The following is a 27,041-nucleotide window of genomic DNA, read 5'->3' as shown; positions in this document are numbered from 1 at the left end:
AACTGTAACATGACGTCCCAACTCTTGTACTCAATACCTCGGCCGATGAAGGCAATTGACAATCATAGTATGGTGTCATCTGCAAATTTAGAAATTGTGTTTTGGATTCCAAAGACTAAATCCTTAATGGAAATTGTTAACCGTGGTCCCAGCACTGATCCTTGTGGGACCCCACTTTCCTACTCTTGCTTTCTGCCTGAAAGGCAGCATTCTGCTACCTGACCCTTGACTCCACATGCTCTGATCTCATGCATTCATCTATTATGTGTTGTAACTTTTCAAAGGCCTTTTAGAAATCCAGCTAAATTCCATCTACAGCATAATCCTTATCTACTTTAACTTTTCAAAGAATGCAATGAGATTAGTCAAGCAAGATTCTCCCTTTTGAAATCCATGCTGACTATTCATTGTTATATTTTTGCTTTCTAGATGTTTTTCTATTTTCTCCTTCAGCAGGGATTGCATTATTTTTCTGATCACCGATGTTAAGCTGACTAGTCAATAGCTCCCTGGTCATAAAAGCAAAATACTGTGGAAGGTGGAAATCTGAAGGGTCATATCCGACTCGAAATGTTAACTCTGTTTCTCTCTCCACAGATGCTATCAGACCTGCTGAATATTTCCAGCATTTTATGTTTATATTTCAGCTTCCTGGACATGTTCTATATGTTTTCGTAAATATAGGTATAACATTAGCTATCTGCCAGTCCTCTGGCACTGCACCTTTCTCTAATAAATTATGGAATATGTGCTTCTGCTATCTCTTCTCTAGCTTCTTTTAAAATACACAGATGCATTCCGTCCACATCAGGGGCTTTAACCCCTTTGTTTATTTAATATTTCATCTCTTTAGTTTTAAATGCAGTTCTATCATTTCTAATGTCATCTTCTGATGTCATTAGGGCGGCACAGTGGCGCAGTGGTTAGCACCGCAGCCTCACAGCTCCAGGGACCCGGGTTCGATTCCGGGTGCTGCCTGTGTGGAGTTTGCAAGTTCTCCCTGTGTTTGCGTGGGTTTTCTCCGGGTGCTCCGGTTTCCTCCCACAAGCCAAAAGACTTGCAGGTTGATAGGTAAATTGGCCATTATAAATTGTCACTAGTATAGGTAGGTGGTAGGGAAGTGTAGGGACAGGGGGGGATGTTTGGTAGGAATATGTGATTAGTATAAATGGGTGGTTGATGTTCAGCGCGGAGTCGGTGGGCCGAAGGGCCTGTTTCAGTGCTGTATCTCTAATCTAAAATCATGTCCACCCGATCTGTCCCCTGGTAAATAGTGAAGCAAAGTAATTATTTAACATTTCTGCCATTTTGTTATCGCTGCCTATGATTTTATCCTGTCCATCCCTTAGTGGCCCTATCCCAATTTTCGTTACATTATTTATGTGTCTGTAAAATATTTATCCTGTTGTATTAGGTTCCACTGTAATTTAATTTCATCATTCCTGTTTGCCTTCCTAATTTTATTTGACATCTCTCCTAATCTCTTATTCTCCTTTGTCATGCTCTCCTCTGCTGTCCATATACTTGGCATATGCCTCTTTCCTGACCCTCAGTTTTTCCTCTATGTCTATATTCATCCATGGTGTCCCATTAGTATTTAGTTTGTTTTTGTTTTTCAGAGGATTATCTTTGTCCTGAACTGTTGAACACTGTGTTGAATGTTTCCCATTGCTGTTCCATATCATTGTTTGCCAATATTGTTGTTCATTTTATCTTCCTGAGTTCTGTTCTCAGCCCCCCAAAATCTGCTTTTCTCTAATCTATTATCCTGACCTTTGTCATACTTATGTCGGTCTCAATTATTATAGTGAACTGTATTTTATTATGATCGCTATTGCCCAGTGGCGCCCCTAATTTTACTTCTCTTACCTGCTCTGGTTCATTCCCCATTACCGGATCAATTAGCATCTCGTCCCTTGTTGAGCTTCTTGCATATGGTGTTAGAAAGGAGTCCTGTACACATTGTGGGAAAGCAATTCCCTTATCCCCCCTTTTGAGCAGTTGTTGAAATTCTCAACATGAACACTAATGGAGTACAGTGAAGATTCTGTCGACAAATATAACAGACATTTTGCACCAGCAATCTCTCATCAAATGGCATTAAGATAAATAACCACAGTTTTTTCTGGTGGGATTGTTTAGGGAGGAACATTGGTCAAGTCACAGAGATGTCTAATTCAAATAGTGGCACCTTTAATATCCACCTCGATAAATAGCTAGGATCTGACAAACATCACCTCCAAATAGGCAGTATTCCTTCAGCACCGCACTGGAGTGTCAGCCTACGCTCTGTGCTCATGTTGGGAAGTGGAGTTCAAATCCCCACCCCTCTGAGCACACTAATTGAGCTTAGCTGAACCAAAACAAAGAACCTCGTGTACTAACTGTACTGCCATTATACCAACTAAAGTTCAGAAATTGACCTGTTTTGTGGTAGGAATGTGCAGTCTACCAAAATATATAAACTTTCATACCTATTACTGCATGGCCTTTTTTTCCAGAAACTCTGTTCTCTATTGCCACTGGAAGAACTCTGGTTTCTACTCCAGTTTTCTCTTTTGAAATTTTAAGTCCGGCTAGTCCGACAACTATTCATCATAAAACTTTTTAGTTCCCAGCTCCCATATTTCAAAATCATTGCATTTACAGTTTCCTGTCATTCTGCTGGCTAATACAGATTCCATAACCACTCTCATCACTTCTTCTCTTGTTTCTTCCCCCCACTCCAATAATTGGTACTTCTCACTTCCAATTTCAAACATTTTTTTCCTCAACAGACACTTGCCCGTTGTCTGCAACACTCAAACTTCAGCCCCACAACTCAACCCCAGTTATAGTTTCCAGTCTTTTTCATTGCTTTAAAGCAATTATATAAATATCTTTCAGTTACACTGGTGAATTGTGGCAGCATTAACTCAGTACTCAAGGGATTAGTTTTCAATAATAAAGCGTTCAGAATATATATAGGTACCCCTATCAAGTGTTGCATAGCTGAACTGTGATAGTTACATAAATGATTTACTTCAAAACTAAAATTTCCAAATATTTCAAATAATAAATAAGATTAAATTGCTCAGCATTGACATAAATACCTGCTTATGCATAGCTGGATTCCTACCAATTACTTGGCAATTAGTAAAACTACGCTGTACTGATGAAAGCTCATGACACGACCCTAATTTCCAGGATCATGTTAAATACAAAAATTATGAAATCAGAGAAAAACTTTGGTGTACAAAGCAACACAAATTAAAAATTACACAAAAGCACAGGTATGTTATATATGGTGCATATTTACAAAAATATACACACAAACACAAACAAATATAAATAATCCTTAGTTTTTTTTAGCTTCCTATAGTATTAGGGAGTGCAATCACTTATTTTAATTGCCCTAGTTTTTCCATAAACTTTTTTTTTTGATTAGGAGGGTTGGAGGAAGGGAAGAGAAGGCCCCAAAACATGAAAATTACTGAGCAGCCAGGGAAGGAATAGAATAGATTAGGGATACTGCTCTGGAGCACTATCCAGTGACCCAAAATGGAAAGTATGCACAGGACTATGTATAGCTATAATATTGCCAGCACTCAAACTTGGCGCAAAGAAGGACTATCTGGGCAAAACAGCCTCCTGGATGGACGGAACTGGAATACAGAAATAATCACTGTCTCGGGGTATGGTTCACACTTGCTTTTATGGCTCATTATTAAACACCATCGTCAATGTTTTGAATTCCAGTATCAGGTGTTGTTGGAAAGAATGAACTAAAACTAAGGTTATGGGGGAGGGGGAAAGGACAAGAATCACAGCATGGGTTGGTATCTCTGGAAATCCATACGATAGCAATTGCTCTTTTTTGGTTACTGTAAATCTGTGACCCTGACCATATTAGTTCAAAATATTTAACTTTATTGTACTAAAAAAAGTTTGTATTCATACTCAAGAATTCCTTTGCAACACCAGAGTGTTGACACAGTGGGACTATGGCTTTCAGGGATGTTAATAATTCCTTTTTCTAAAATGAATGGGAATACTGTAGGAGCTGGTAAAGTGCATAAAGAATGCTTTTTTTTAATTGGTTGCTGCATAGTAAGTGTGAAGTTCAAGCTAATCATACATGTAAAGTTTGAGCCAAGCGCAAAATGTTTATTTATTGATGATAAAATTTACCATAGCATTGCTCAAAGGCAGTCTGGAACACAAACCCAAGAAGAGTACTCAGGTGAGGGGTGGGGGTGGGAGCAGGTGGGGAGGAGGGAGAGAAATAGAGCAGTTAAGTCAGGAATACAACATAGCATCAATTGAGCAAAGTGCAAGCTAGAGCAGATTGAGGCAACAGATGCGTCTTGCCTCCCCCAATTTTGTTGTAAAATACAGTGTTTTTTTTGTCGTTCATTAGACTCTGAAGGTAAGTAGCCTTACACTGCACTAAACTCAATAGTGGAAGGGAGAGTTCAGGTGAGGGAAAATTTAGAGGGTTAATGAGAAAGAACACAGCAATAGCGCAGGGTGATACAGGTAATGATATTCAGTGTGACAGGGTCAGAGGGTACAAACATAAGAATGCACCAGCAAATAAGGTCAGACTAGGGAAAAATGGTGAAAAGACAGAATTGAAAGCTTTTTATCTGAATGCATGCAGCATCCGTAACAAGATGGATGAATTGATAGCATAAATAGAAATAAACGGGTATATGATATGACAGGTATGACAGAGACGTGGTTGCAAGGTGACCAAGACTGGGAACTAAATATTCAAGGGTATTTGATGCTTTGGAAGGATAGGAAGAAAGGAAAAGGAGGTGGGTTAGCTCCGGATAAAGGATGAGTACAGTAGTGAGAAATGAGAAGATCAAAATGTAGAATCAGTTTGGGTGGAGATAAGAAATAGCAAAGGAAAGAAATCACGAGTGAGAGTAGTTTATCGGCCCCCTAACAGTAGCTACACTGTAGGACAGTATAACTCGAGAAATAGTGGGGGCTTGTAGGAAAGGTACTGCAATAATCGTCGGTGATTTTAATCTGCATATAGATTGGAATAATCAAATTGTCAAAGGTAGCCTGGAGGATGAGTTCATACAGTGTATTAGGGAAAGCTTCTTAGAACAATACGTTCTGGAACCAACCTGGGAGCAGGCTATTTTAGACCTGGTAATGTGTAATGAGTCAGGATTAATAAATGACCTCATAGTAAAGGCTCCCCAAGACAACAGTGATCATAACATGATAGAATTGAGAGGGTGAGAAAGTTGGATCTGAAACTAGTGTCTTAAACTTAAATAAAGGCAATTACAAGGATATGAAGACAGAGTTGGCTAAAGTGGACTGGGAACATAAGTTAAGAAGTAGACAGTAGAGAAGCAGTGGCAGACATTTAAGGAGATATTTTAAAACTCTCAACAAATACATTCTACTGAGAAAGAAAGACTCTATGAGAAGGATGCATCACCATCCATGGCTAACTAAGGAAGTTAAGGATGGTATCAAATTGAAAGAAAATGTGTATAAATGCTGCAAATATTAGTGGTAGGCTAGAAGATTGGGAACATTTTAGAAAGCAGCAGAAGATGACTAAAAGAAAGAGAGAAATTAGAGTATGAGAGTAAACTAATAAGAAAAGTAAAAAGACAGTAAAAGCTTCTACAAATACACAAAAAGGAGTGTTGCTAAAGTAAGCAGTGGTCCCTTAGAGGTTGAGACTGGGGAAATAATAATGGGAAACAAGGAAATGGCAGAGACAAGTATTTGTATCTGTCTTCACAGTAGAAGACACAAAAAGCATTCCAAGAATAGCAGAAAATCAAGAGGCAAAAGGGAGGGAGGAACTTAAGACAATTATCACTATAGAAAAAGTACTTGGAATACTAACGGGACTAAAGGCTGACAAGTCCCCTGGACCTGATGACATGCATCCGAGGGTCTTAAAATAACTGGCTGCAGAGATAATGGATGCATTGGCTGTAATCTTCCAAAATTCCCTGGATTCTGGAAAGGTCTCACTGAATTAGAAAACCACAAAATATCTCAATTCAAGAAATGAGGGAGACAGAAAGCAGGAAACTATAGGCCAGTTAGCCTAATATCTGTCATTGAGAAAATGCTAGAATCCATTATTAAGGAAGTAGTAGCAAGACATTTAGAAAATGCGGCACAGTGGCGCAGTGGTTAGCACCGCAGCCTCACAGCTCCAGGGACCTGGGTTCGATTCTGGGTACTGCCTGTGCGGAGTTTGCAAGTTCTCCCTGTGACCGCGTGGGTTTTCGCCGGGTGCTCCGGTTTCCTCCCACAGCCAAAGACTTGCAGGTTGATAGGTAAATTGGCCATTATAAATTGCCCCTAGTGTAGGTAGGTGGTAGGGAATATGGGATTACTGTAGGGTTAGTATAAATGGGTGGTTGTTGCTCGGCACAGACTCGGTGGGCCGAAGGGCCTGTTTCAGTGCTGTATCTCTAAATAAAAATAAATAAATAAAATCATAATGCAATCAGGCAGAGAAAACATGGTGTTTTTATGAAAGGGAAATCGTGTTTAACAAATTTATTAGAGTTCTTTGAGAATGGAACAAGCAGGGTGAATAAAGGGGAACCAGTAGATATAGCGCATTTGGATTTCCAAATGACATTCAGTAAGGTGCCACATAAAAAGGTTACTACACAAGATAAAAGCTCATGGTATTGGAGGTAATATATTAGCATGGATAGAGGATTGGCTAACTAACAGGAAACAGAGAGTTGAGATAAATGGGGCATTTCAGGTTGGCCAACTGAACTAGTGGAGTTACACAGGGATCATTGCTGGGCCTCAACTATTTATGATCTATATTAATGACTTGGATGGAGGGACCAAGCGTGCTGTAGCCAAATTTGTGGATAATACAAAGATAGGTAGGAAAGTGTCTGCAAAGAGATATAGATAAATTAAGTGAATGGGCAAAAATTTGGCAGATGGAGTATAATGTGGAAAAATGTGAGGTTGTCCACTTTGGTGGGAAGAATAGAAAAGCATATTATTATTTAAATGGAGAGAGACTGCAGAAAGCTGTGGTACAGAGCGATCTGGGTGTCCTTGTACATGAATCACTAAAAGTTAGCATGCAGGTACAGCAAGTAACTAGGAAGGCAAATGGAATGTTGGCATTTATTGCAAGGGGGTTGGAGTATAAAAGTAAGGAATTCTTGCTACAATTGAACAGGACTTTGGTGAGACCACAACTAGAGTTGTGTAGAGTGTTGGTCTCCTTACTTAAGGTGGGATATATTTGCATTGGAAATAGTTCAGAGAAGGCTCACTGGGATGAAGGGGTTGTCTTATGAGGAAAGGTTCAGCAGGTTGGGCCTATACACTTGAAGTTTAGAAGAATGAGAAGTGATCTTATTGAAACATCAGACTTGTTGAGGTGTTGTAGATTTTTGCTGCTTAAGATTTCAGATTGGAGGTGACAGTCACTTTCAGTTCTCTGCTACACCAAATTGAAGTGTCGAATTAGTGGCAGGGCTCCTTCCTTGTTTTGCCTGGATCTCTTTCCACAGCCTCTCGCTGGAATGCTTTTATGTGAAGTTGCTGCGATCTCCCTCTCTCTCTCTCCAAAGGGTTACCTCTTAAAGTCACAATTCATCATTAGCATTTCTGGTACCTGACACATGGTTTTCTGCCTTGGTGTGACCACACAAAGGACCAGGATATGGAACCCATGGCCATCCATTAATGTCTGGATGGGTATAATCCTGTTATAATGTGGCTACTTCAAACCTTCATTGTTTCAAAAGAACCCATTCAATTCAGGAATGTCTCTTGATGGTTTCAAAATGGGTGTAGTTGTCACCTCTTAGCCTGGAATGTATCCTTTTGTTCTTAACAGAGTGTTCGAATACACAGGCGAGGTCATCTGACCTTTGGCGGCTATCGTTCGCTGCATTATCCACCTTTTTTTTAAAAAAGGTAAAGTCAATTTTAAAGAGTTCAATAAAGTTCGTATCTTAAAAGTGGGAATATGATATGTCTTTACTGGGCGCGACAGCTGAGTTAGACAGATTTTTGATCTACAAGGGAATCAAAGGTTATGGGGGGCAGGCAGGAAAGTGGGGTCAAGGCCACAATCAGATCACCCATGATCTTATTGAATGGCAGAGCAGGCTCCGGGTGGGGGGGTGGGAAAAATAGCCTATTCCTGCTCCTATTTCTTATGATCCTATGATCTTGTTCTGGGAGTAATATTCCACAAGAGCGTTTACACAGAATGACACTCAAGCATTTGGTGAGATGTCTCTGCAGCCAGGTTGAGCCTCTTCATTCAGGAAAGCTGAATGAACAATGTTGACAGAACTCAGGTGCCAAAAGAGAAGGCCTTTAAACAAAACACAATGGAGAGGTTTCAGAAAGAAAAAGCAACTGTATAGCGTTTCACAATTTTATTATGAATTGCATAGTATGTTTATATAAATTAAATTAGGTATCTTATTTGTAGTACTATACTCTTAAATTACTGAGGAACCAAGATAGCAAACAGCAATATTTAAAAATAATGCTCACTGACTTTTTTGGCTCTTTTCTCTATGGTAATTACTTCATTGGTAACTATTTGGTAACAGCAGGAAATGGGGGAGTGGTGACAGAAGGACATGGGAAGATGATGGAGAGAGAGGGAGGCAGGATAGGAAAGCAGGACAGTGGAAAGAGATGTGAGGGAAGCATACAGAGGGCAGGAGGAAGAGTCAGGGGGTCGGCAGGGGAGGAGAATCAAGAGCGTCAGGAGTGAGGGTGGCCATGCAAGAGCCATGGAGATTTGGGAATCAGGGAAAAGTTTTTTTAAAAGCCATTCTGCATCCACGAATTTCCCTCAATTTCACAATCAATAAGGCAATATCTGTATAGGAGCAAATAACATAAAAGTAATACTTAGCAAAGCTGCGATTCATGATTTTTGTACTGTTTGCAGAATCAAACTTAGCTGCATCAAAAAGACCAATATGGTTTAAAGCTACTTGCACCATCGCTTTTGGGACCTAAAGTCGTGAAGCTACAGATAACGTTAAAGGTGTGCATGACATTTGTGCTAAATACTGTACAAATGGAAAACTTGGATTTTTTTTTCAACTATTGGCATGCTAAGCAGCAAGAGAGACTCCACTTAAGACATGTACAATCACTCATTAAAATTAATGGCAAGACAGAGAGACAAAAAACAGATTGTAGCAAACCAAAGTGCTGCAACATGCTAAAATGACATGCATCAAAGTCATACTTATTATAGGCAGCTACATGTTGCCTGCATGCCAGAAAAACAAGTTCCCAAAGTTGTGTATTCTACAGCCAGCTGATGACAAGGAAAAAAGATGGAGTACAGGGAAGGGGGTGGGAGCAAGGGGAAGAGGAAATGTTTGAGGATGTACTTTGGGGCATCCTAAGGATATGAAAGATGCTATTTAAATAAAAATTCTTTAAGTTGGTTCTGCAATATTATTCAGGAACTTGATGGGAGGTTCCTCAGGGTACACAACATAGATCACTAGTCTTTATACTAAAACATCACAATCTTGTTATCCTTGGTTTTACTCACTATTTAATTAAACATACCATTAGCATTTAAAAATTGCTTGCACAGATCAAGGCACAGTTTGGTCTTAATTAACATCAGAGCCTTCTTGTAAATGTTTCACCTTATAAATTGTTTGTCTGTAACAAAGGAATGTCATGAACTGTAATTATCCATCTTCAACAAAATAAGAGTTAAATTAGCATCTGCAGATAACCACAATATTTCCTTCCTAAGACACAAGTACAGCTGTATATTTTCTACACACTGCACAGGTCGTTAAGTTCTGTTAAGTCAGAGACACCTCATAAAATTCATCCAAATCACCTAAAACTATTGTAATAACACAAATTGAAACATGAGCTTCACAAGATTCTTGAGTAGACTCCATGCAGCATGTAAAAAAACTTACTGTACTATTGATAAGATGCAGATCCATAGAGGTCTAGCCTATGATAGCATCACTCATTCTATGAATTACTAAACTAAAACAAGTTATTGTAGGAGAACAAACATGTGGGAGGGAACATGTTGCTTTCATGTCTTTTTCCTTCCCTTTTCAATGGAAGCTGCTACATAATAAAACCTGGTTAAGTCTTCATGCTGTTCATACTATAGGGTGTTATGATCCCCGTGGAGATCAACAAACCAGAAGAACTGAATTTACCTGACCACAATTGAAAAACAAATGGACAAGATTTCACTTTTATAACTTTTACTTTATCAAACCAAAATCAACACAAATTAAATATGAATTAACAGACAAATCATGGTCTATATTACAAATTACACATTAACTATAAGATACAACAAAGATAGATCTCACAGATTTACTGGGCAGTCCACTCAGCATGCAGGGCACCAATTGCAGCCACAAAGTTCTTCAAAGCTCTGAACTTCCTCAGGCAATTCTCCAGCTCCTTTTTTCCAAGATGCAGCCACCGATTCTCATCCGACCGCAGTGCTCCTTCAACCCGAACTCCACAGGTATGGTATTCACTAAAACGGCACACTAGAACCTGCTCAGCTGTGCTCAGGACAGTGTTGCTGGCATAGATCCACCAGTATTACCTTTATCCAAGCCCTTCACTGACAACCCTATGCACTGTATGGCTGGGTCTGGGGGTCTGGTTAATCAGTTACTTTAAGTAACAGAAAGAGCTGCAACAACTCATTTACCTATTGCCAGCTCCTGGATCCCACCTTCACTTTCTTCAGCCTGCCTGCACTCCACCCCTGCATGATCTGAGCTCATATGACTGTGTCTTTTTATCTGTTTCCAACCAGTTTCAGTTTCCCCAGAAACCGGACATTTTAATTTCAGTTTCATCTTTAGATTCTCTCTATTAGGATCTGTCTCAAAAAAACAAGCTTGGAAACCAGAGTCAGTGCACCTAACAGAACATTCGACAAGTCATCTGGTCAGACAACACCTTGCACATGCTCCCCCACTGGTCCTGCACATTCCATCACAAGAGTCAGTTCAGACAACAAAAGATCTTGCTACAAAATTACATTACCAACTTCATTAGTCTTGTCACAATGTGAAAATTGCAAAGCTAGCCTATACTGGTGACAGAAAGCTCACCCCGCTGGAGACCACAATAATAGCAAGACCAAATGGCGATTGACGCTGAGTGCAGCCATTTACTTTCACAACCAATAGCACACTGCTGCCAGGGGCAGCAGCAAAACCAACTCTTGAGGTGGGTCTCAGTGCTTCCATAGATACGTGCTTCATCTCATCTGTACAATTCTCATCTTTGACAGAAACACTACGCTATTAAACTAGTATTAGAGAAAAAGAAGCTACACTCTCTTTTACTTCAGAACAGGCCCTCTGTGCACTCCCAATAGTGTCAATTTGACCCAGAGTATTGACTCTCACCTCTGAGTCGGAAGGTGTTCAGTTCAAGCCCCATTCTAGGACTTGAACACATAATCTAGAGCTGCAGTAAAGTGCAGCAGTGAGTGACTGCTACTCTGTCATAAGTGTCATTGTTCAGATAAGATTTTAACTCAAGTTTCAGCTGCCTGCTCCAGTGGTTTAAATGAAAGTGAAAGAGTCCATAGCACTACCTGATGAAAAGCAGGACATTTTCGTGGTGTCGCAGTCAACATTCCATCAAGCAACACAAACAGAAAGAAAATAACTGATGGTGCATCTCATTGCTGTTTGGGATCTTGCTGCATACAAAATAGCTGCATGGTATAATTCATCCCACGCTGAACACTTTGGGATTCTGCAGAGACACAAGGCGCTGCATACTTGCAGCTCCTTCTCTATCACTTTGACAGGAAGTTATAATGAATGTGCAGAATCCTCCTGAAGGGGCAAGCCTGTAACACCTGGTGTACAACTCATATTCAGAATAACTACTTGCAGATGGCTATAATCACTTTTCATACCGGTTTTGTTCTAAAACTTGGAGGCATAAACTAAATTCAGTGCACTGAATCTGTTAGGGCAAATGGACTTGCTGTGGTTACATTGCATGTTCTCAGTGGGGCAATTTTATCGAAGAAGTTATTTTTAAGATGAGGCAGCAGCGTTTAGCGTTAACACATAAACATAGTGCCACACAGCAATGACAGATGCGAACCTGACTTGGGTTTCACTCTGAATAATAGTCTTGGGAAAATTAGATAGACACATTGATGTGTTTTGATGTACTTGGAGCAGGATTCACATATCTGGAAGTCAAGTGATGACAGTAAACTATCAAGTACTCATATCTTAAAGCCAGAGTGCCAGTAATCAAGTCAATGATTCAATCAGATTACCTCAAGTCTGAAGCTCAGCAAACATACCCTAAATTTGAAACAAATTCACATCTTATCCAGAGCTGTAGCTTCAGTGATTTTAATTATCCTTTTGTTTTAAACAGAATATCTGCGAAGAGTCACAGAGTCATTTACGGCACAGGAGGCAGCCATTCAGCCTAATGGGTCCATGCTAGCTCTCCATGGAGCTACCCAGTCAATCGAACGTCCCGCTTGATCCCCGTAGCCCTGCAAGTCTATTTCCATCAGGTGGCCATCCAACCTCCTTTTGAAGTCATTGATCATCTCCGCTTCCACCAACCTTGTGGACAGCAAGTTCCAGGTTATTACAACCCTCTGCGTAAAAAAAGCGCTTCTTCATATTCCCCCTGCATCTCCTGCCCAAACCTTTCAATTTGTGTCCCCTAGTCCTTGCACCATTAGTTAATGGGAACCATTTTGCCTTGTCTAACTTATCTAAGCTTGTCATAAACTTGTATTAAATCTTTCCTCAATCTCCTTTTTCTCAGGAGAACAAACCTAGCTTTTCCAACCTAATCTTGTAACTAAAATCACCTATCCCTGGAACCATTCTGGTAAATCTCCTCTGCATCCTCTCCAGAACTCTCACATCCTTCCTAAAGTGTGGTGGCCAAAACTAAACACAATACTCCAGCTGGGGCCAAACCAGAGCTTTTTAAAGGTGCAGCATAACTTCCCTGCTTTTGTATTCAATACCTCTATTTATAAAGCCCGAGATCCCAAATGCTTTGCTAACCACTCTTTCAACATGTCCTACCATCTTCAAAGATCAATGCACATGCACTCCCAGTACCCTCTATTCCTGCACACTCTTTAGAAATGTGTCTTTAAGTATATATTCCCTTTCCCTATTCCTTCTGCAAAAATGCATCACCTCACACTTCTCTATTAAGTTCCATCTACCACCTGTCTGCCCACTCCGCTAGCCTATCAATGCCCTGTTGCAGGCCGCTCATATCATCTTCACTGTTTGCCACACCTTCAAGTTTCGTGCCATTGGCACTCCAAGATCCAAGTCATTTAGATATAGCAAAAAAAGCAGCAGTCCCAGCACTGACCCTTGGGGAACACCACTGTCTACCATCCTCCAGTCTGAAAAGCAACCATTTACAATGGATCACTGTTTTCTGTCCTTCAGCCAACTTTTTCTCTGACCCTCCTATTCCATGAGCCTCAATTTTGTTAAGCAGCCTTTTATGTGGTAAAAATCCATACAAACAATATCCACCACATTCCCTTGATCAGCCTTCTCTGTTACTTCATCAAAAAATTCAATTAGATTAGTTAAGCATGATCCTTAATCAACTCGAACCTCTCCAAGTGTCTGTTGACATTTTCCCTGATTATTGTTTCTAAAACCTTACCCACCACTGGTGTTAAACTAACTGGCCTATAGTTGCTAGAACTGTCTTCACACCCTTTTTTTGGATAAGGGCGTCACATTTGCCACTCTCCAATCCTCTGGCACCTCCCCCATATCCAGGGAAGATTATGGCAAACCCTTCCGCTATCTCCATCCCCACTTCCTTTAGCAACCTGGGATGCATGCCATCTGGACTTGTCTACCCTAAGCACAGCCAGCCTTTTCAGTACCTCCCCCTCTCAATTTTTATCCTATCCATTACCTTTACTCTCTCGACTTCCACTGATATTTTGTCATTCAATTTCCTTAGTGAATACTGATACAAAGTACTCATTAAGTATATTAACCTTGCACTGCACTGCTAAGCATATATTACTCTCTTTGTTCCTAATAGGGCCCACTCCGTTGCCTCCAACATCCCTGGTTATGTCCTGTCCCACTAGCAGGACAGACCAAGCAGAGATGGAGACACAGTAGTATACTGTTGGGAGGGAGTTGCTCTCAACATCGACTCTGGACCCCATGAAGGCTCATGGCATCAGGTCAAACATGGGCAAGGAAACTTCCTGCTGATTACCACCTACTACCCCCGCCACCCCGAGCTGATGAATCAGTACTCCTCCATGTTGAACAGCACTTGGAGGAAGCAGTGAGGGTGGCAAGGGAACAGACTGTACTCTGGGTGGGGGACTTCAGTGTCCTTCACCAAGAGTGGCTCGATAACACCACTAATGACCAAACTGGTCGAGTCCTCAAGGACATAGCTGCTCGACTGGGTCTGTGGCAGGTGGTGACGGAACCAACAAGAGGGAAAAATATAATTGACCTCTACCTCACCAATCTGCCCGTCATAAATGCATCTGTCCATGACAGTATTGGTAGGAGTGACCACCGCACTGTCCTCCTGGAGACGAAGTCCTGTCTTCACATTGAGGATACCCTCCATCGTGTTGTGTGGCACTACCACTGTGCTAAATGGGATAGATTTTGAACAAATCTAGCAATGAAAAACTGGGCATCCATGAGGCGCTGTGGGCCATCAGCAGTAGCAGAATTGTACTCAACCACAATCTGTAACCTCATGGCCCGGCATATCCCCCACTCTACCATTACCATCAAGCTGGGGGACCAACCCTGGTTCAATGAAGAGTGCAGCAGGACATGCTAGGAGCAGCACCAGACATACCCCAAAATGAGGTGTCAAACTGGTGAAGGTACAACCCAGGATTTCTTGTGTGCCAAACAGCAGAAGCAGCATGCGACAGACAGAGCTAAGCGATCCCACGACCAATGGATCATATCTAAGCTCTGCAGTCCTGCCACATCCAATCATGAATGGTGGTGGACAATGTAACAACTAAATGGAGGTGGAGGCTCCACCAATATCCCCATCCTCAATGATGGGGGAGCCCAGCACATTAGTGCAAAAGACAAGCTGAAGCATTTGCAACAATCTTCAGCCAGAGTGGATGATCCATCTTGGCCTGCTCCTGAAGTCCCCAGCATCACAGATGCCGATCTTCAGCCAATTCGTTTCACTCCACGTGATATGAAGAAACGACTGAAGGCACTGGATACTTTTCACCAGTCTTAGTTTCCTCTTCACCTCTCCTCTCAACTTATTCGAAATGGCCTGGTGCTTACTTCATGAGTTCACCTAACATGCATCATATGCCCTCTTTTTTTGTTTCATCATAATTGCTATCTCCCTCGTCATCCAAGGAGCCCTGTTTTTGGTTCCTCTACCTTTCGCCCTTGTTCAAATCTACCTAGCCTGTACCAGAAGCATCACTTCTTAAAGATAACTCATTATTCTGATACAGTTCTTCCTGTCAGTCTTTGGTTCCACTCTACCCTGGCTAGATACTTCTTAGCGTGTTGAAATTAGCCCTCTTCCAATCTAGACATTCTATCTTATTTCGTTCCTTGCTTTTCTGCATTACTAGTCTAAACCTTATGATACCGTGATCAGTTACCCAAGTGCTCCCTGACTGACATTTGGTCCACTTGGCCCACCTCATTTCCCAGCACCAGATCCAGCAATGCCTCCTTTCTGGTTGGGCTGTGAACATACTGATCAAGGAAGTTCTCCTGAACACATTTCAGAAATTCCTCCCCCTCCTTACCCTTTACTCTAAAATTATCCCAATCAATATTCTGGTAATTGAAGTCCCCCAATATCGCCACTCTATAGTTTTTACACATCCCTGCAGATTTGCTCCTCTATCTCTCTCACTATTTGGAGGCCTATGGAATACCCCTAGTAATGAGATCATAACGTGATCAAGGTCTTAATTGCTCGATTTTGACAGTGGAAACAGCAGATGTGTGAACAAATAAGATTTTTAATTGATATATGTAAATTACATTCAAGACTGCAGCCAACTGAAAAAAAAACCTAAGACTTTCTTCAGAACCAAGCACTTGGTAGTGGAGTCCACTGTATCAGCTCTGGGATTCAGATCCAAAACTATTAAAAATTAATTGGATGAAAAGCTCCTCTCTGATGTTAAGGGCTCAGCGGTTTGACTCTCTAACTCCTAGCAGGCATGGGTCCCTTGCATAAAACTTCATCTAACACGGCAACTGGCATTAAACTTACAAGAGAAACTATAGATGAGTGCAAAACAACATTGTAAGCAGTGCTTTTCTGAGAATGGGGCTGCGGCACACCATGTGGCTTTAGACAAAAACCTAAAAGGTAACAAACAGTTCTTGACTAAGATAGTAAATGGTAATGAATGGTGCCAAGCTTTCTGAAAGTACTTGCTGCCATTGGATGGCTGCGTATTCTTCTGACATAAATCTTAGGAATAAAACAGAAGAATCCTGGGCATAACAAATAAAACAACCTGTTTTAATTCATAGCTGAGTCATTAACTGAAACTGCTTTTACTGAATAAAGGGAAAATAAAGGCACTACTTTGGTTTGGAACAAAGCAAGTCTTGTCAAGCTGTGGCAAACATAGTGATTGCTGAAGAAATAGAATCAAAATTTTCCTCAAAAAAGCTTTTAAAATCAACAACTTACCCCAGCAAGTGTGGGAACGGTACTGCAGTTACAAAGTAAGATCAACTCAAGCAGACCCAATGGACCATCAAACTCCACATCTGGAATCTGATAAATCCTCCAACGTGCCAACTGTAAATTTATCAGCAGCCACCATGCCAGTATAGTCTCTGAGGCAATTCTCAGTTGCAGGATTCTGGTAAATTACAAAGCAACAATGACAAATAGTTTAGGAGTTTTGAGCAACTAGAAGCACACTTGGGTGAACAGCCATGGTTCTGAAGCTGGAAGAGATTTTGTCAGCTCCAGAGGATATCACAATATCTTTTTCTCCACCTCCCAGGTTAAATACAGCCTGGAATTGGACTGGTACTTAGGTATTTGGCAATTCGTTATAACACCTCTCACTGGGTACTTAACTTAGAATTTGACTTGGAGCCACATCTGTGTCTGAGAAGCTAAAACTTGAGAACTGAAAGTAACCGTATGGATTTCAAGGATTTCTTTCTCACCAACATGGCAATTCTGATGAACTCTGCTACTGTGCTGGCACAAGCTGTGCAACTCTGGAAGTCACAGGTCATTGAAAAATTGTTCTCAGATGCCAGTGAATGCACAAATTCTTTGCCTATAAGAATAGATTTTGAAGTACAGCATAAACAAAAGAAAAGGTCAAGTTAACTGGAGTAGGCTGAGTGACTGATGACTTGGCCCTCAACTAATCAACATAGCTGAGAGCAAGAGAAAAGATTTGGGATCAAATGTCAACAACTCTACAAAATAGGAAAACTAAGCAATAAATACAAATATATGAACATACGAATTAGGAGCAGGAGTAGGCCACTGGGCTCCTCGAGCCTGCTCTGCCATTCAATAAGATAGCGGCTAATCTGATTGTAAACTCGACTGCACATTCCCACCTACCCCCGATAACCTTCCACCCCCTTGCTTATCAAGAATTTATCTATCTCTGCTTTAGAAATATTAAAGACTCTGCTTCCACTGCCTTTTGAAGAAGAGTTCCAAAGACTCACCACCTTAAGAGAAAAAAATTCTCCTCATCTCGGTCTTAAATGGGCATTCCTTTATTTTTAAATAGTGACCCCTAGTTCCAGATTCTACACAAGGGGAAACATCCTTTCCACATCCACCCTGTCAAAACCCCTCAGGATCTTATATGGTTCAATCAAGTCGCCTCTTACTCTCCTAAACTCCAGCGGATACAAGCCTAGCCTGTCCAATCTTTCCTCGTAAGACAGCCCACCCATTCCAGGTATTTGTCTAGTAAACCTTCTCTGAACTGCTTCCAATGCATTTACATCCTTCCTTCAATAAGGAGACCAATACCGTACACAGTAGTGCTGATGTGGTCTCACCAATGCCTTGTGTTACTGAAGCATAACCTCCCTACTTTGGTATTTAATTCCCCTCGCAAAAAACAATAACATTCTCTTCGCTTTCCTAATTATTTGCTGAACCTGCATACTAACCTGCATAAATTTCAATCTCTAAGTCTACAAAAACTTTGTAAAAAAGGGACAGTCATATAAAGCGACCAAAAAACAGTAAATACTTCGTGTGTTAGCTTGCCAATGAATATATCAATATACTTAGTCCATATAAAACTGTCAGCAAATACTTGCAGCCCTTACCAATCCATATATAGAATGGATGATTAACAGCACAAATCATTGACTTTTTTTTAAGAATTGGAAAGCTCTGTTGATCTAAATTGACATATGGACATTTTGCAGACTCCAGAGGTGACCTTGGGGGAACAAAACTTAGAACCTTAAGAAGTGTGCAACCTAATCTCAGCTCAGTTTTTTTAGCTCCAGGTAAATTGGCCATTGTAAATTGCCCCTAGTTTAGGTAGGTGGTAGGAGAATGGTGGGGATGTGGTAGGGAATATGGGATTAATGTAGGCTTAGTATAAATGGGTGGTTGTTAGTTGGCACGGAGTCAGTGGGCCGAAGGGCCTGTTTCAGTGCTGTATCTCTAACTAAATAAATAAAACAAAGTCCAGTCCTTTATCCCAGTCATGCGGATATTTGTGACAGTATGTTCTAATCATTGTTTTGAGAGTTTGGTGGTACCTCTCTAAAACTCCCTGTGACTATGGGTGATATGCTGAAGATTTCAACTGTCTGATACCCAAATTGCCCATGACTTCTTGAAATATCTTAGATATGAAATTAATACCTTAATCCAATTGAACCGCAAGTGGTAATCCATATCTCGTAAAGAATTGGGTTAACTTTTCTACTACTATTTTAGCAGTAATTGTCCTCAAAGGAATGGCCGCTGGAAATCGAGTAGCCATATCCATGATAGTAAGTATGGATTGATGTCCCGCTTTTGTTTTTGGCAAGGGTCCTACACAGTCTACCAATACCCTGCTAAATGGTTCCTCAATCACTAGTATGGGAACTATTGGTGCCGGTTTTATGGTAGGTTGGGGTTTTCCCACCATTTGGTATGTTTGGCATGTCCTACAAAATTGTCTCACATCCTTTGTAAGGCCTGGCCACTAATAATGTTGGTAAATGCGTGATTTGATCTTCTGAATCCCCCTATGTCCTGCAAAAGGAATGCCATGTGCAAACCTTAATAATCCCTGGCGATATATAGATGATACCACTATCTATTCAACAACTGCCCAGTCTTCATCCACAGGTCTATGATGCAGTCTTCATTTCCTCCTCAAAACCCCGTTTTCCATATAATAGCCTTCTGGAACTCCTTTCGCCTCAGCTTCTGTCAGAGCCGTCTGTGTTATTGTGTATATCTCTGGATCAGCTTGCTGTGCTGCAATGATAGATGATCTGTTAAACATCTTATTTGGATTATCTAAATCCCCAAATAAGGTTTCAGATACTTGGCTGTTCATGGTGCCACTTATACCTCCGCCAATGGAACCCATTTAGCCATTACTCAGGTGACTACACACGCAGGAAATATTCCTGGAACTTGTTCCTGTAATTGGTCTGTTTCCCTAACTTCACTTGGTTCCTCTGTAATTATAGCAGAAACTGATACTTTTGATCCAGCCAAATCATTTCTGAAGAGTAGACCAATTCCCTCTACTGGCAAACTGTGGACAACTCCTACACAGTTACCAGCCCAGATACTAAGTTACTCTCTAGGCATACTTTATATAAAGGTACAGGTATATACTTCCTGCCAATTCCATTAACTAAAACTTTAGCATTCAAGGCACTCTCTGGTGAAAACATTATATCTTTCCCCAGCAAGAGTGTTTGAGTTGCTCCTGTATCCCTGAGTATAATGATAGGTTTTCCTGCCTCACTTAAAGGATATGAAGTTACTTTCCCTTTTGACAAAATTTTATGATAACTGTTGGGCATCTTATTCTTCACCTCTACACTCACTTTAGTTTTGGTATCTGGTTTTACAGTCGCCGTTAAAGCTATAGCCTAGTCTGTTGTACTTTCAGTCAGAGCTCATTTCTCTGCATTAGCTTTGTGTACCCCAATAAGTCCTATGGGTTTATCTTGCAATTTCCAGCATTTTGAACGAAGATGGCCATTTTTGTGGCAATGATAACACTTCAGCTTGCAAACCTCACTTCTCCCCTCAGTACCTTCCTTTCTGGCTGAGGTGGTGATCCTGGGGCATTCCCAGCTGTTCCTTCTTGTCCCCAGCTACTTGCCTTCCTTTCACTCTCCCACTTTCTATCCTTCTCGGTTTATGGGGGTGATGGACAAAAGGTTTTGGCTTATTCACAAGCTCGAAATCATCAGCAATTTCCGCTGCTTGCCTAGCTTTCAAAACTTTCAGGTTATCTACATGAGTACTCAATACAGAAGGAATGGAATTTTTAAACTCTAAGAGAATCAATTCTCGAAGGTTCTCATATGTAGTTTCCATCTTTAATGCGTGTATCCAACGGTTAAAATTAATTTACTTCACCCTCTCAAATTGTACATACATTGGTCCAGCCAATCTCCGTAAGTTCGTAAACTTCTGACGGTAAGTTTCAGGGACTAACTCATATGCAGCGAGAATAGCCTTTTTTGCCATCTCATAATCTGCAGAAGCCTCTTCAGGAAGTATGGCATAAACTTCATGAGCTCTGCCTATCAACCTGCTTTGCATAAGCAGTGTCCAACTTTCTTTCGGCCATTTCATTTGTTTGGCTGTTTGTTCAGAAGATATGAAAAATGCCTGTACGTCCCTTTCTTTAAACTTAGGAAGAGCTTGTATGAATTTAAACAGCTTTTCATTGGGTCCTGGGCTGAATTCAGATTCTTTCTGACCAGAAGTTACCCTGAATTCAGGACTACCCCTTTGTCTTAGTTCCATCTCTTTTAATCTAAATTCCCTCTCTTCTCTTTCTTTCTGGAATTCAAGCTTAAGTCTTTCCAATGCTATTGCTGTTTCTTTTTCTTGTCAAATTTTCTTAATTCTTTTTCAGCCTCATGTTTTTTTGTTTCTAACTGAATCCTAGCCAATACCACTGAATCGCTCTCTGACTTACCACCTCTTGTTCCTTGTCGTCGTCTTCTTCTACTAATTTCAAATGTTGGGTTATTATGTCAATTATTTCTGCTTTTTTAGCACTTATTTTCAATTCTAACCCCAATTGTGCTGCCAGTTCTTTTAGTTTGCTCTTAAAGTTATCAAGTCAGAGGGACACATTCTCCTTTCCCAGAAAAACTGCTGCAACTGCTAATGCCATTCTGATGGTATAGACTGTACCCATTATACAAGAAACCTGGTTCCTTTTATTTTTCTCTTTCAAATTATTATTCCCCTTATAATTAACATAATTGGCCTTAGATTTGGATCCCAACAATCGAGTCTCCAATTAATATGATCCCAGAGACAAGAGCAATTAATGTGATCCCAGACACATGACCCCCATTTAGATGTTATCCCGGATGAGCCCCCAATTAATATGATACGACCAAGGCAGGACTAATGCACTGTCAATTCAGTCCCAATACTCCACAGGTCACAGCATTTTATTAATGTTTTCCCACTTAATGGAAAATTAGTCAAATTAAACACTTTAGTAACCCCCAGAATAAAACAGACCAAACCAGGTATCTTTAAACAACAACAAATTAACTATTTATTAATAAACGAAATCTTAAACGCTATTAAGATAAATTTATATCTAAAGACCTTACAACTTCTTATTTATTCCAACTCCCCCATTCACACACATATTCAAAAATCAACAGTTAACAGGTTTTAAAAAGCGTTTTTAAAAATTAGCTGTTTCTTAGGAAGAAATAAATATCTGGGTTGTAAGTCTTTGTGAGTTATGTTCCTGGTTGATGAGGCATCCCGATTAGAACAATCAGATGCCACTCGAAGTCTCCACTCGAACTCAAAAAAAGTATTTTAATAGATAGGCATTTAAAACACTTCGGCTGCAGCAGGCAGCACACAGTTCTTTCAACACAGAGAAAATGACAGATCTATATTTGGATTTTAAAATTGGTAGTCTTTGTTGAAATTTTACTGTGAATTCCAGAAAACACAATCAGTCAAGACAGAGACAATCTTGAAGCAAGGACTTCTTAGATTGGAAGTAAAGAAAAAGAATTTTACTATCTCCAGCAATACAAATGTTCTCTTCAAAGGGTTTTTTTTCTCCTTCGGCAATTAACATAGCCTGTAGCTCATTGTAGAATTTCTGCTGAGAAATACAGACAGCTTCTTCCTTCCAATCATGCTTTGCTGGACTCCCAGTTCAAATTGGTTGAAGCTGGTTTTTACAAACAGTCAAAAGTTACAGTACACCCTCCCCTGCTGTGGCCTAGGAAACAGGTGTAGCTGTCACACTGTTCAAGAATTTAAAACTTCTCTCTCTGTCTTAAAGGTACACTGTTTTAAACAGAGGAGAAAAAAATACTTCCACGAGAATATTTATTTCTATTTCAGCTATCAACTCATTTGTTACGAATGTTAGGCACATTCAAATACAGAGCCTTTAGTTCTGTCTTTTTAGTATTGACACAACCTCCAGCCTTAGCCACTTACACTCTTAATTTTGTACATTCTGTCCCTTCCTGCCACGCTCTGATTATTATTTCCCTTATTGATACTTTGCTCTTTTGCCTTGTCCTCTCTCTTTAATTTAACATATCCTCTCTCACTTGATCCCTTGTCTCCACTATTTAGTATAAAGCCCTTTCTACTGCCCCAGTTACATGACTCACCAGAACACTGGGCCCAGCACGGTTCAGGTGAAGACCGTCCCAACGATACAGCTCCAACTTTCCCCTGTACTGATGCCAATGCCCCATGAATCGAAACCCATTTGTCCCACACCAATCTTTCAGCGACGCAATTAACTCTCTAATCTTATTTACCCTACTCCAATTTGCTCATGGCTCAGGTAATAATCCAGAGAATATTACCTTTGAGGTTCTGCTTTTTAATTTAGCCCCTAGATGCACATACTCCCTATGCAGAACCCCTTTCCTAGTCCTATCTACGTCGTTGGCACCCACATGGACCACGATAACTGGATCCTCCCCCACCCACTGCAAGTTTCTCTCCAGCCCCGAGCAGATGCCCCAAACCCTGGCACCGGGCAAGCAACACAGCCTTCTGGACCCTCGCTCTTAGCCGCAGAAAATTGTGTCTACCCCTCCCTCTGACTATACTATCTCCTATTACCACTACATTTCTGTTTACTCCCCCTGCACCACAGTGCCATGGTCAGTTTGCTTATCCACCCTGCAGTTCTCACTCTCATCCACACAAGCTGAAAGAACCTCAAACCTGTTGGACAAATGCAAGGGCTGAAGCTCCACCTCTGCATTCTCAACCCTCTTACCTGCCTCACTTGCAGTCTCACCCTCCTGTCCCTGACCAAATCAGACAACCCTATCCTATGGGGTGTGACTGCCTTCTGGAACAAAATGTCCAGGTAACTTTCTCCCTTGCTGATGCATCGCAATGTCAGTAGCTCGGCCTCCAGCTCACTGACTGACCCGAAGCTCCTCTAGCTGCAGACACTTACTGCAGACATCTTTGCCGTGAATCATACTGGCATCCACCAGCTCCCATACTGCAGCTGCCTTATGTCACCTGCCCTGCCATCCTTAATGTGTTTTAATTACCTATTAAATTAATTATTTTGTTAGTTTTTAAATTAACGCCCCACCTCACTAGGACGTACTGTACTAACTTAACCATGATAATAAAATAAGCCTTACTGCTTAAACTAAAAAAAAGCACTCACAGCTTTTACGTTATTCTATATTCTAGCTATTTACACAGCTCTCCGAAAAGTAGTGAATTAATCTAGCTATTTGCACACAGACCGTAGTTTCATCTGTTGACTTTTTTGTATTAAAATAAAACCACCCAACAACCTACGACTTTGCTGTGACGTCACTGTTTGCTTTTTTTTTATATACACTCTTCCTTCAAACACAGCAAGCGCCGATTCTAAGCGGCTGACTGGTGTACCTCTCCGATTCGCATGTAAATGTAGGCCTCAAGTCTCGTCCCCGATTGATATCCTCCTGCTCCAGTCTGCTTCCACACAAGTCTGCCGCCTCTCTGACTCCCAGGTAGGTCAAGTGAAGAAATAAAGTCGGTAGAAATAGACGGCTTGCGCAGAGAGTAAACATCAATGCTGGTATGTTTGGCTGGATCAAATGGCCAGTTTTCTAGTCGCAATTTCTCAGCAATTCTATGTAAGAGCCATTAACTCTTAAGGCTGTACAATTTAACAATTTAAAACCCAACCATGGTTCTGGCCTGAATGTTGGCAACAAGACCTAGTCTGCACTATTTGTTTATTGGTCAAAACCAGGAACCTCTTGTTGACCTTCCTTTTTTTTTTAAAAGCATCCATAAAGTTCAGCTATCTCCAGATGTTTCAATGTCTGTGAAATCGTTCTTTTAGGTTTTAAAAATATAGATTCCCCAAGTTTTTACACAAAAAATGGAAATTCCGTAACAGCGCGCACGCACACACACACACAGAGACAAGCAGTGTGCAAAATGGCATTGAGATAAGCAGATTAGGAGGTGAACATGTAACTGAAGAAGTGGTGTGGGAAAATGGGGTTCAATTTCATGGAAGAATATTGGGACAGGAAGGAACTGTACCACTAGGACAGGCTCTACCTGAACCAGGCTGGGTACTAGTGGAAAGGATAAATAGGGCGGTCACAAGGACTTTAAGTGGGGGTGAAGGCTCAGGTGGAAAAGATAGTATAGGTAATAGTTCGAAAACAAATGAAAAGTAACTAGAGTAACAGTCAGAAATTGTGCTTTAGGCACCACAGGTAAAGGGAAAACTAGAAGATGTAAGGTAATTAAATCAGGAGAGAGAAATAAGAAACATGCATATAAAACATTACAGCAGAGGCAAAGGTAAGGGTGTGGCCCAAAAAAGTGTTCTTTATAAAAACACACAAGAGTGTAAAAATGACACTGAATGAATTGCAGGCCCAAATTCAACTTGGAGGTTATGCCATGGTAGTCATTACCGAGACATCGCTGCGAGAAGGTCAGGCTGGGAACTAAATCTAAGAATTTATAAGCGTGACAGGAAAGATAGGGAAAATGATTGAGGGGGAGAATTAGCCTTAGTGATGAAGCATGACATCACTTCAGTGATAACAAGAGGTACGCAAGCAATGAAGACTTTGTGGGTAGAAGTAAGAAATAGAAAAGGATTTAAGACTGTAGTAGAAGTTCTGTACAGGTTTTCTATAGACATATAAATAGTAAAAGGGTGGTAAAAATAGGAGTGGGACCGATTAGGGACCAGAAAGGGATTTACACATGGAGGCAGAGGGCATAGCTGAGGTACTGAATGAATACTTTACATTTGTCTTTATCAAGGAAGATGATGCAACCCAGGCAATGTTGAAAGAGGAGGTAAGTAAGACACTAGAGAGGTTTGAAGTTGATAAAGAGGAAGTATTAGATAGGCTGTCTGTACTTAAAGTGGATAAAGCACCAGAGCCGGTTGAGATGCATCCAAAGATACTGAGGGAAGTAAGGCTCAAAAATCGCAGAGGCACTGGCCATAATTTTTCAGTCTTCCTTAAACTCTGGCGTGGTGCCAGAGGACTGGAGAATTGCAAACGTTACACCCTTAATTTAAAAAGGGTGTAAAGCCCAGCAACTACAGGACAGTCAGTTTAACTTCGGTGGTGGGAAAACTTCTAGAAAAAATAATTCGGGACAAAATCAATAGTCACATGGACAAATGCGAGATAACTGAAGAAAGCCAGCATGGATTTCTTAAGGGAAAATCATGTTTTTGACAGCAAAAGCCCTCAAGGGACGTTTTGTGTCAAAATCATCGGGGGGTGCAGAAGGGAAGGAGCCAGCAATCAAAATGTTTGTGGACGGTTCCTCTACAGCGGAGGACGGGATTAGGCAGACAGGATGGGGATTACATGTACAGGAGGATGGAAGTCCCAGACTCAGGGACAAATTGCGGTGGGTCTTTCTTGTAAATGTTACTATCGGACAGTGGGTATGTGTCGAATGCCCAAAAGGGACCCACCAGGGGGCCCCAAATTTCCTGTATGGGAATGCGATGATAAGGACTGTAAAAACCGATCAATATGTGTGAAACCACATAATGATAGGGGCTAATGGTTCTATTGTGTTGGGGAAAATAAAAAAGGTCAGCTCCTATTCCAGGTTGTGAGATTAAATGGACAAGAAGCACCAACCCCCACAGTTACCCCCACATGCGAATTACCGACGAGTAAGGTTACAACCCAGCAGCCACAAGTGACTGGTCTCCCTTGCCCTGCCTTAACTGCAGGACCAGAAAATGGACTTGCGACAATAAAAACTAATAAAATTGTATATAATATACAGCATGAGTTGGTACCAGTAATACTGAATATCTCAGATATCCAGCTACCTGACTGGTGCCCTGAGAAGACCCGAGAGTTGTACAAGGTACTACAGCAACAATTGCTAAGACAAGAATTTGGTGATGAGGGAATAATAAAGGGAAAGAGACATAAACGTAGTTTAGTGAATGACGTAGCCACAGTCTTTAGTAAGGGAACTTCAATTGTCAATACTATAGATTTGGAAAATGTGGACCAGAAGGTTAGATTTCTCAGTCAGCTAGTAAAGGATATTTTGAAAAAGGAACAAAAGGGACAGAGTGATGTAGCTAAAGTAGGACAAGATTTGACGAATGCAGTGACAGGACTGGTGAGAGTACTGGAAGGTCATGCTCATACTATTAATGATATAATAGAAAAGGTAAAGGAGGTCCACAATATTTCAAATAATGAAAGGGTTTGTAGTACATATGGTTCGTGGATGGTAGAACAAACGAAGGAAAATTTGAGGCA

General features: G+C 40.8%; 1 protein-coding gene across 10 annotated transcripts in view; it reads right to left on the bottom strand.

Moving 5' to 3' along the window:
* Positions 1 to 27,041, bottom strand: part of ralgps2 (Ral GEF with PH domain and SH3 binding motif 2) — a 556,829-nt gene that overhangs the window by 318,042 nt on the left and 211,746 nt on the right. Inside the window, exon 3 of one of the 10 annotated variants that reach the window (XM_068037886.1) lies at positions 9,574 to 9,672. The exons of the other annotated variants lie outside the window; for them this stretch is intronic. Coding sequence (XP_067893987.1) covers positions 9,574 to 9,582 — 9 coding nt within the window. The 5' untranslated portion in view covers positions 9,583 to 9,672. The remainder of the gene's footprint in view (positions 1 to 9,573; positions 9,673 to 27,041) is intronic. 10 annotated transcript variants of the gene reach the window in all.

This window comes from Heterodontus francisci, chromosome 8 (genome assembly GCF_036365525.1).
Source record: "Heterodontus francisci isolate sHetFra1 chromosome 8, sHetFra1.hap1, whole genome shotgun sequence".
NCBI lineage: Eukaryota > Metazoa > Chordata > Chondrichthyes > Heterodontiformes > Heterodontidae > Heterodontus > Heterodontus francisci.
The sequence above is the reverse complement of the archived record's forward strand: the minus strand, read 5'-3'. Positions and strand labels throughout refer to the sequence as shown.